General features: G+C 37.4%; 2 protein-coding genes across 2 annotated transcripts; both read right to left on the bottom strand.

The window, feature by feature from the left end:
- Window positions 1-1761: 1761 nt before the first annotated feature.
- On the bottom strand, window positions 1762-4336 carry LOC107596463 (liver-expressed antimicrobial peptide 2-like). Its single transcript, XM_016287201.1, has 3 exons — window positions 4213-4336; window positions 2891-3060; window positions 1762-2794 (listed from the first exon to the last, which is right to left on the bottom strand). Exons 1-3 carry the CDS (start codon window positions 4279-4281, stop codon window positions 2755-2757), a joined length of 279 nt encoding a protein of 92 aa, XP_016142687.1. The 5' UTR covers window positions 4282-4336; the 3' UTR covers window positions 1762-2754.
- Window positions 4337-9023: 4687 nt separating this feature from the next.
- Window positions 9024-11637, bottom strand: LOC107596462 (bone morphogenetic protein 15-like). Its single transcript, XM_016287200.1, has 2 exons — window positions 11014-11637; window positions 9024-10610 (listed from the first exon to the last, which is right to left on the bottom strand). The coding sequence occupies exons 1-2, from the start codon at window positions 11357-11359 to the stop codon at window positions 9802-9804; spliced, it is 1155 nt and encodes a 384-aa protein (XP_016142686.1). The 5' UTR covers window positions 11360-11637; the 3' UTR covers window positions 9024-9801.
- Window positions 11638-11751: the final 114 nt, after the last annotated feature.

Raw genomic sequence — 11751 nt, 5'->3', positions numbered from 1 at the left:
ATCGGTTATCGGCTTTCAAAAATAAAGAACAATCGGTTATCGGTATCGGCCGAAATGTTCATATCGGTGCATCCCTAGTTAATTCCCTTGTTAATTCATTTTAATGAATCATCCCCCTGACAACTTATGTCCCTTAATACATTTATGTGGGGGTAATTGGTTATTTTCTTGCTATTATGAAATGATCAGTAGTCCTAATTCTTTGTTTTCTTGTTTTAAAAAAAAACACATTATGAATCGGTTTTGTTACATGCATAAACATTTAGACCAATACTCATTTATTTTCCTTTCCACAAAAGTCACCAAAAGCGCTATGTATTTACTTTTTTACATCAGTATAATAAGGATGTGTCTCGCACATGTCCCACTTAGTGGCAGTATAGTCACATCTTAACATGTGTCTGAGACAGATTTCCAATCATTAAATTTACTTGAAGGAATAGTTTATTTGTTCATTTCTTTGTTTGCTTACTATCCTCTGAGTTTCCAGAATAATTAGGCTATCTGATTTTGTTCTGTCTGCTCCATTCATCATCTCAGAATTTCACACCTCCTCCTTCTCAGCTCTAGTTCTGAATGGTGATTTGTATCAAAATCATTTTGGACACTTTGTCTTATCACAGCTAATCTTGGCTTGTTATTTTGATGTGTATACTTATTTCTGAAAAGTTATAATTACGTTGGGATGTTTAAGATTTTTTTTTAAATCCTTGCCTTTTTACAGAAAAAAATGCAGATGTGGTTTTAAAAAGAGAGAGCAAAATGTATACTATATTTACAGAACAACCTGTACACTTTTCAGTTTAAAACTGTAATTTACAAAACAAACAAACAAAAAAGCCACACCACCTTTAAAATATACTGACATCATCATAAGGTGGTAAAAAGAAAGCCACATGACAAATCAAAGTTCATCACAAGTAGCATTTCCACCAACTTAAGTAAAAGTGCACAGTGTCATACACGCAAATATCATGGTAACACGTGCCACTAAAATTATGCAATAAACATTCATTTAACAACATAAATTGTACCATAAACTCTACTTGAAAATAGTAAGGGAACTTACAGCCAATTAACAGTTTTTGCTGTGACATTTTTACAGTCTTTAAAATTACAATACTTTTTTACAGTTTAGAAAGAGTATTATTTTTCACTGCTCTTCATGAGTATGGTATGGGTCATCTACTATTGTTTAGCATTTACACCAATCAGGAGAAATGACAGCGATCACTAACTGTTCTGTGAATTCCAGAGTTCTGTGTCACTCAGAATGTGTGTGAACAGCACACCGAGGCTGAGTGCTGAGCTGCTGCTCAAAATCTTACATACGTCACCATATGACTTCATGTGTCGTGATCTTAATATCTCTTGATCTATCTGTCTGGCAACAAAATCGTCAATGACTAAATGCCAGAAAATAATTGCCATTTGAAAAGTGTAATTTTACTTTTGTTGTGTTTGTTATCATCTCAGAATCTGATTTATATGTCTGAACATTAGTCCCCAATCTGCACTGCACATGCTTGGCTAACCTCTTTGAGGTCTGCCATATCAGCCAAATGACTGCTGTGTGCTGCATGTGTCTCTGGTCTCAGCTCAGAAACCCTGATCACACCACAGAGGCTTGCATGACAAATCTATAACAGTGATTGACGTCCAGCTACTCAGGTCAAATTCACAAATGTTTACATTTTTAAAGGCACTATATAATTACTTTTTTTTTTTTTCTGGAACTGCGGCAAAGTGCATTGAACTGTGCAACTGCAAATGCAATAAATGGAGTTCATGACATAAAAGCCATTTTCTCAGAACATTTTTATTTCAGAACCCTAAAGTTCACTCATATGAGACATGCACATATAAAGTTACAGTACAGTAAATATAGCATATAAATCTTATAGTCTTATATAGTCAGATACATAAAAAATGGAGCTTTAAATGAACTGTTGAGTCATACAAAATGAAAAGAGAAATACAATAAATAAGTAGTCGCATGCTGAAACGATGCTTGTAAATCCTGATCTATGAGATGAGGTGGAGACACTTGTATATAAATAGTGACAGGTAAATGAGTCTAAAATTAAATAAAACAAACGTGAGCAAACAGATAAAGGCAAAGGATGGAGGCAAATGGTTAATAATATCTAGGCACAATCAATAATGGCAACCTTTGCACTTTCTCTGTCCCTTTTTCTCCAGACTAGCTTTGGTTCAACGACATTTGGGTTGAGCTAAGGCACTAGCCGACACGTTTGCCTACACTTGCATATATAGCTTACAAGTAACGTGATCTAATACAGCAGACCAGTTTCCATGTTTGGACTAAGCTTAGTCCTGAGATGAGCTATTAGTGCCAAAGGCCATACTCTGCTCAGTGGACATCCAGGACAGGGACTGGACTTAATCTGGTTCAGAGAAACTGGCCCAAACTACTGTGTCACCTTCCCAGCACCACCTGAAATATGTCTATCGAAAATCCCACTCATAATGCTTCTTGTATATAGCAATACCACTGTGCAGGTGGATTATGAGGTTTATGTTGCTCTCTCAAAAGAGTCCACGTGTTATGTAACTTATGATAAGCACAGTCTTGCAGAACATTACCTATTGCCTCATTTGTGGCTTACTGTATGTCTAACTGATAATTAACTGCATTGCACATTCGGTTGCCTCCTGTTGCTCACTGAATCAAGCTATCGTCATGCATGATGGTGTAGAAACGTCAGATCAGAGAAGGAAGGAGTCTTCATTTTAGGAATTAATCGGTTGGCTGTAGGAACAGTGGCCTTTTCTGTAGAACAAATTAAAACTTGAGATCCGATTCTTACATTTCTTGTTTCAAAAATATGTTTGAAAGTATTGTTAGCAGGACAAAAAATGCATTCACCTGCATATTCCTGTCGAGCACTCATAGTTGTTCTGGCAGTAGGCGCCGTGAGGTTTAGTACCCATGATCCTCCATAACGGGGTCATTCGAGCTGTTCTCTTCAGTGACCTTTGAACTTCCTGCACAGAAGTTGAAGGTGTGTCCGACTTTGGCACAGGATTGCAGGTCACCTGAAACACACAATGCGTCATGAGCTCTGCTCTAATAAAATGTTATATCTGTTTCATAAAAGAGATCAAATTCTACAACTGTTTCGTCGTAGTTTATGTAGTTATGCTTTATGAGTTTGACTATTAGTTAATAGTATGTCATTTTATTGTCTCAACAAAATCTAAATGAATGAACACAAGTAGAACTAAAACAAAATTATATTTGACAGCATCGTGGCTCCTTTAAAATATAATATTTGAAAAAATTAAGCAAGTAATATAAAAATATAATACTTAAGGGGAGACACTGCAGGCAAAAACACTGCTTTTTCATGCACCTGTCAAGTTTGAGATTTTGGGCTTTTTGTTTTTTCATAAAGTGTTTTTAAGACTAGTGGAGAAAAAAACATCCAAAAGACACTGTTAAGTGTTTCTTTTATAGCACTGTTTGTGTCAACAGATTTCAATTACAATGCATATTTTTAAAGAGTTTTTTCTCCTACTCTGAGCCATAAATCTCCACTTCAGTAGCACTTCCACACACCAAACTTGACATTTTTATTCCTGTCTATATCCTGAAGTTTTTTACTGAGGGATTTGTTCATATATAATTTGCTTGATTATATGCAACATTTTATTCCCCCCAAAATTGTAAAACATATTTCTGTTTTCTTTCCATTCTAAGCATTTTCTGAATTATGGAAACTATTATTAAACTATTTAATAATGGTAATTATTAAAGAAACTTTTGATTCTAATATGTCAAAAAATTTGAGTTTTGTACAAGAGTTTTGTACAAGAAATGTATGCAAATTAGCGCATATTTCATTAAATAATGATTAATTTGCATATTTAAACCTAACATTTTAGAAAACTTGCAATGCAAAAAATGTTTGCAATTATCACTGTAATCAATCAGCTGGGTAAGTAAGGCGATAACTATTAGTTGTTGTTTTTTTACCTTATTAACCTGCAGTGTCTCACCTTAATATAATTTATTATTTTTGTATTGCAGGTTAATAATATAGTATTCTAGGTAATCAAAAGTATTTTTTTTTAAAGATTCCCAAGTGAACACAATAATATAAATATCAAAAGTTAACAGTTTACGGAACTGTGAACAATGAATTTTTCAAATATTAAAAATAAGAAAATTACAGTCATCATAATTACCTGCTGGACAAGCACCAAAAACACAAGGCACCAGGCGAGAGGAGCCCCTCTGTGATTGTGATCCTGCATGCTGAATGAGAAGTGCTGCAGTCACAGCGATACTGACCACAGAGACGATGTACTGTCTTATATACCCTCCAGTCAGCAGAAGAGAGACTCTCCCTCATCCCTTTCTCTCTCTCTCTTTCACTTTCTCTGCCTTTGTCTCTCTGCTTTTTCTTTACCAGATGTGGCACATGTTTGCTTAATCTTTGTGATTTGGAAAAGCTGCCCTCTGGGACTCTGGGTGAGAATGCAGCCAGAGTTGAGAGAAGCAAGTGATAAGAAAGAACAAGAGGAACGAGGGATAAGAACAAAAATCAGTTCGATTTTGGACATGTGCTTGTCAGCATTTTAGAGTTCAGTGATGTTTTACTAGAGTTTATTGAACTGTACATTTTAGACAGCTATGCAGTGGCATTTACAAATATAAAAACAGGTTTAAATATGTAGTTGAGATGATATATGTCAGATTCTGATCAGGCTTCTGAATCAACATTTACCATCCTGTTTCTTCAAAGTTCCTTTGACATAGTTCTTCTGTCTCCCTTTTATCATATACACATGCGCAGGGGCCTTGAAAAAGAACAATGGCTGATTAGAGGATCTGCTGTGTTTTCATGAGGAATAACAAATGGACAAAAAAAAACACAATGGGAAAAAAAGTCGCAGCAAAAATGGCATATGAGTCGAACCACTGATCCAGCTCATCACAAAGGTTCCACACTGACTCATGGTGTTTACTGGAAATGATGCTGCTTATCATCTTGGGATTGTCAGTTCACGTAAATAATACCCAGCACTGTTTCATAAGCTGGTGGCCTTGTTTTACATATTTCTAGCATGCTCGCTGTATTGGTCATAGTATTGTGATAGAGCTCAAGGTTGGAATTATCAAGGTTCTGCAAGTTTCTTCTTGAGTGAGAGGCAAACATGATTTGTTCAGATTAACGTTGCATCTAAATCTACATTGGTTAAGTGTTTATTGAGGTCAAGCTCAGCATACTGGTCACCTGCTGAGGACTGGCCTTTCTTCTTTATGCTTGTGGTCTTTACACTTCTTTCAAAAATTGTTGTTTTTTAAGTAATTAATACTTTTATTCAGAAATGACATATTAAATTGATCATAGGTGACAGTAAAAACATTTATAATGTTACAAAAGTTTTATATTTCAAGTAAATGACTTTTTATTTTTGCTTTGTGTTCATCAAAGAATCCTAAAAAAAATGCACCGTGGTTTTCACAAAAATATTAAGCAGTGCAACTGTTTTCTTCATTGAAAATAATATAAATCATATAAGTAATTTATTTTAAATGATTTTTTTATATTTATGTTTATGATACAGGGGGAGAAAAACAACAAACAGACAATGCTGGGTAGTAATGCTGAATAATAAAATAAATAAATATATGCTCATATTAATACATAAAAGTAAAACACTGAAATAAGAAATGGTTTTGAACACCAAATAAGCATTTTGGATCATGTGACACTGAAAACTGGAGTAATGATGCTGAAACTTCAGCTTTGCCATCACAGGAATAAACGACAATTTAAAACACACAAATAGAGAACAGTAATTTTAAATTGTAATCACATTTCACAATATTAAATTTTTTTCCTATATTTTCAAGCATCAAGAGATTTTCAAAAAATATTATAAAGTCTTACCGACCCCAAACTTTGAACAGTATAGTTAATAACTCTGAATAACTTTTTTATTCACAAAGTCAGAAATGCTGGTTAAGACATTACTTGTATAGTCAAACTTGTGACACAAGGTGTGCGATTCAGGTCACTGAAAACATATACGTTGCAGCATTTGAAATGTAAATCTAGCTTGACGAAAAAGAACCTTTGAGACATTTAGCAGGGTTGAGTAAACAGCATTAAATGGGGTGACCAGAAAACCACCAATCATGTGTTTATAATGATCAGGAAACTTTTCTGTGCAATTCTACCAGGAGATCTGTATCTAGCTCTATCTGCACAGACGTGACTCCTCTCAGGTCACTGTTAGTATCACTGGGGGAAAAAATTATTTTTTGGATTTACACAAGCTAGCAGTTTAAAATGCAAATGATTTCACTTTACATAGATTTGATGAACAAACCCTGAGGGTTTTTTGGAGATAATTCTGTGAACTGAACAACAGATTATGGAGCAATACTGGAACATTCTATCATTTGAAAAAGATAAGAAACTAAATTCCTTCCATCAGTAACCTTAAGAAAACTTTTTAGGAGTTCAGCTGCAGGGGAAGAACTACTGTATATATCCATTATAATAACGATCTCTCTATATGAATCAAATGATGACAATTCATCAGGGTGTTCCTTCAGTGCTCCAGGGTCAAGGAGCAATCGCTGTCCCTGTTTGGCATGTTAGTCAGTTTTGGCACTTAGTCAAAAGATTGCTGACAAAGTACACCATCCCGCTGGGAAGTGAAACAATTATCAGTTGCCAAAGAGGAGAAAAGGGCCTTGGCAGATTCATCCAGTTTTATTCCATCTAGTTTATAGAATATAGTCTACCTGCACTTGCATGTGCATCTGTACGAAAGGAGCTTTAACTGTGACTCGTGTAGTTCAGTTCTAACTTCTCTGCTCCTCTGTGACAGAAAAATTGGAAGGTCAATCACATCATAGCCAGACACCTTTGTTGATAGGCTTCTCTAATTGACAACATCAAGTTTCAGTAAAGGTAAGCCAGACCTATGACCTTCTAACCAACATAAAATGACCAATACAGTTTTTTTTTGTGAGTAGATAAATCTTAAATTGGCCTCATCATAAAGCAGAATATTCAATAATATACAGACTTAGACTTATGAGGTTCCATTTGTGCCAAAAATGAGTTTTTGTGGACTGTTTGTGCATTTGTCCATGTCTACAATCATTTTGCACTTGTAAAGATAAATTAATAAAGGATGATGTGTATGTTCTTTGTTTATGCCATCTTGTTCTGTCATTTATGGAATACTATTTCCAAACGTTATGCCATATGTTTGCACCAAAACACAATCTGTTTGTTTCTAAAAAATATTATGACAAAGAACGAAGATTAAACCTAAGGCCTGTAGATTCAAGTTTATAGAACAGAAAGAAACATGCTTGTAAAAGTTTTAGAAACCTCATTATTTAAAAAAAAAATCTATTTGTTTATATGGATATCTGTTAAATGTGTTAAAGAAAGTTCAGTGAGAGCAGTAATATAAAGCATAAAACTAACGCACAACAGGTAGGACGACACAAGCAGACAAACACAAACAGACCACAGAGATAGAACAGTAGTCATAAATGTACTGTACAAAGAAGCCAGCTTTTTTGGAACAAACGGACTGGCATAGAGACTTTTGACTTTTCTGTTCTTATAGGAAATTTAAGTGATGTTTTGTTGTAAGGCACTACATGGTTTCCTTTATTTCTGGCTTGAGATCCCAGACCTTCTCTACAAAGTCCATAGACAATAATCCATATTTCTGATCGCGCTTCTCAAAGTGTTTGGAATGACATGAAGACGAGTAAATGATGACAGAATATATATTTTGGGTGAACTATAAACTGTAAGTAAGAGCTGCTCCAAATAAACAGGGTTTGGCTGATGGCTTTTACCTGGTCAAATTGTTGAGGACAGTCCACATCCTTTTATGTTTCTATCATGTCTTCATGTATTAGAGAAGTCTGGCTGTGATTGGCCACCTTCGGACAGAGATGTTTGGCCTCCAACTGCTATTTTTTGTGGTTGTGATCAGTTCTACAATTAAGACACTGTGTGGCTGCTGAATTTATTTCTTATGTCTTTCTCAGGTTACCTGAGCTCAGATTCTTCAGCTATATTCAGTGTTCTGTGGTGCACTGTTGACGCCCCCCTTCTCCCAGGTTAGCTTTTCTGATACAGTGTTTGCTTTGCTAGAGTAAAATACAGCAGAACTTTCTTTAGTTTATTGTTCTTTATCGTGTTGGTAAAGTCTGAACCATTTTAGGGAGCTGTAGCTATCTGAAAATCGCATTAATTTACCATCAAACTGCAAAATAAAGAGCACTTTTTAAAGGTACTGTATATACATCGTCCACAGCAATTAAAACATATATCTTCCATGTCCAAAATGCCATAGAGCAAATGTTGCTAGTATTCCACATTCGTTTAAATGTTTTTTGGTACACAATTTTATAGGCATTATAGCATTATTGGGGAAAGTCGTGACCTAATGGTTAGAGAGTCGGACTCGTAACCCAAAGGTTGCAGGTTCGAGTCTCATACCGGCAGAGATTGTAGGTCAGGTGAGTGAATGTACAGTGCTCTCTCCCACCTTCAATACCACGACTGAGGTGCCCTTGAGCAAGGCACCGAGAGCCCCCAACTGCTCCCCGGGCGCCACAGCAAAAATGGCTGCCCACTGCTCCGGGTGTGTGTTCACGGTGTGTGTTCACTGCTGTGTGTGTGCACTTTGGATGGGATGAATGCAGAGCACTAATTCCAAGTATGGGTCACCATACTTGGCCACATGTCACTTCACTTTAAAGACTGACACAAGGATGTTCAAAACATTCTTCCAGTATGTCAGCATCTTGTCCTGATGTTGCAAAGACGCTAAACACTTGCATAAGGTTCTGAATGCACTTTCACCCACATTTACACCAACTCTATAACATCAAAGAAGCCAGTTCAGACCAGCATTCATGCAGACTAGAGCTTAAGCACAACTGGGAAAGAGCGCCCTCTACTGACCAAATCTTAACAACCATACAAAAGAGAGAAATGACAATGTATACAAAATACCCATTTTATTTCATCATCTTTCATCATGGGATTAAAACATTCATTTAAGTGCATGGATTTTAGTTTCTCCTCTAAGAAATACATCTACGAAAGTCTCCCTTTCAAATACTTAATGGATGTCTTCTTTGAGGCAGTGCAAAATTGGCATTTGCTCCTTTTCTCCGCTTGCTTTCGAATGCTGTGCCCTTTGTCAAAGATGGACAAAATCTGCGCTTTCAGAAAGAGAACACAAATGCAACAGACACAACAGCATTAAAGCCTATAAGTCAACAGGCAGGGTTCTTCCATGCTTCATTATTTTTTTCTTCTTCTTCATTTTCCTATTTTCTTTAGACAGACTTCTCAGTACAGCGTCTTCAATAAAGTGCCAAAATTTTCCATCTCCATAAATACATTATGAAAGATTTCACATTAATACACACAAGACAGAAACCAATGAACATACATAGATAGATAAAGAGTAAATAGAAAAGGGAAAAAAAATACATGACATTAGCTCATGATATTATTCATTTAACAATCAGAATCCACTTCTTCCTACCTACATCCCCAAACAGTTGGGTACTGCGAGAGATGAGACTGAATTGATCACTCTCCACAATTCAAGTCTGATAGAAACCTCTCTGTGTGAATGCTGTTAGTACTGCACAAGAAATGGCAACAGGCAAATCAAACCCAATTTAGCAATTCCAACTGTGCTGGTACAAATTCACATTGTCCATTAGGACCATTCAGTTCTTGTCCTTATCTGACCCTGAGCCCAAAGTCATCTGCAGGTGCAGGAGTCTGCAATCATATCTTCATATTCTTTATAAACTATGTTTCCATTCCTCTCCATCATTAGCACACTGACAGGTTTGTATTTATAAGGAACACAAGAGGGCAACGGGATATCTGCCACACCAAGCTCGCTGATGAACGTCTGCATAATCGCGTGGTTAGGTGAATTGTAGCCATAATGCAGGATACGAGGACAGTCTCCCATACAGTAATGAGGATTGTACTTGTGGGGTGCAATTATCCAGTGGTCCCATCCCAAATCTTTGAAGGCCACACGGTAGGAGTGCAGCTTGCACTGGTTTTTGGCCACGCTGTTTGGCCCTTGCTTGTAGTTGGGGATGTCAGAGACGATGCTCCCAGGTTCCTTAGACCGACGGGTCCTGGGGCGGGAAAGGGGTGTGAAGTACTTCCCCCATTCCACAGGCTGTTTGTTCTCCTCCAAGAAGAGCAGCAAAACGGGAGCTTGAAGATGGTGTTGAGGTGGGAAGTATTTCCGTCGTGTAATGGACCTGGCGTGTTCTTGTTGTGTGCATCGATAATGGGCAAAGAGGGATACATGGCCATCTTTCGACTCAGACATGTGGCTTGTAACATCAGATTCGGCCCACAGGCTTCGAGGACCCATAATGACACGGCCACCTGCAGGAAGATCTTCAAGAGACGTGACTCTTGCCTCACAGATAAAAGGAAGATGCGATGACACAGGCGACCTTAGGTGCATAAAAGACGCCCTCACCAATTTGTCCAACAAGAGGTTTTCCAGTTCATATTTCACTGTGTAGGTATACTGAAGGTCTAGTCCAGTAGGGGTTACAGATCGGAGAGAGACAAAGAAAAGAAATAATCAGACAATAGGCCTAAATGCACACCTCGTCTTAAAAATAAAGATTACAATAGGGGTTTTCATGCAGAAATGCCATAAAAGACCCATTTTGGGCTCCCAAAAGAACCTTTCAGTGAGCAGTTTTTAAAATAAAACTTTTTTTCTGAGTGTGAAGAATATTTTAACCATCTGAAACTTGTCCACTATATTTGTGCAATGAAAACATCCATTGATGTTAAACGGTCATCATGGAACATTAGAACTTTTCTTTTAAATGTGAAGAAAAGGATTAAGCGTCTCTTCTATAACATAAGGCATAATGTGCTCTAGATGCACTTGTAAAGGATGTGTATGAGATAAGACAGAGGGATTTACCACTTGAGGTTGGGATAAAGTGTTTTTCAGTGGTGGACGCTTGAAGCAGCCTTACAGTGTTGGAGCCAAATAACTTGTGCTGCTTTGGTCGTCCATCTGCATCCGCCGCTATCCTGTAGAGACTTAACATGAGTCGCATAGCTTCATCTTCAGCTTGGCTTTCTTGGAAAGGTCTGAAATAAGAGCTCCTCTGTTTGGGGTGTCGATTTCGGCGAACTTCTGTACTGGCGACGCCTAATTGTGTCGGAGAGGCCATGTTTCCGGCCACGCGAGTAGATACGTGCAGGACAAACAAACAGCACAGCACGCAGAGTCTCAGACAGGTGTGACTGCTGGTAGCCTTCATGTTCAGCCCCCCGTACAGACGAGTGCCACCTGAAAGGCTACCATCGTCTAAGCCAATCAGCGGCCGGAGTTCAACCTGAACATCACAACCTTTCTGCGGCGCCGCCAATCGTGTGACGTCATGCCCAATTACCTATCCGACCTCAGCGTTGATTTCGTGTCATTTCCAGTGTTGCTCAATTTAGCTACTTTTTAGACTACCCTAGCAACGTTTTCTTTCAAAAGCACCTAGCAACAAATTTAGCCATTTAAAAATGTGTTTGGCAACTTTTAGCAACTTTTGATAAGTGCCTCAGCCAATAAAAAGGCACACATTTTCCATCTAAATTACACAAAAAGAGGAAACCAAAGATGCCTAGCAGTACACATCACGTGAATTAAGTTAGCTGCTAT

Source organism: Sinocyclocheilus grahami, unplaced genomic scaffold, assembly GCF_001515645.1.
Source record: "Sinocyclocheilus grahami isolate Dianchi unplaced genomic scaffold, SAMN03320097.WGS_v1.1 scaffold219.1, whole genome shotgun sequence".
NCBI classification, from domain to species: Eukaryota; Metazoa; Chordata; class Actinopteri; order Cypriniformes; family Cyprinidae; genus Sinocyclocheilus; species Sinocyclocheilus grahami.
This window is presented reverse-complemented; position numbering and strand designations above follow the sequence as displayed.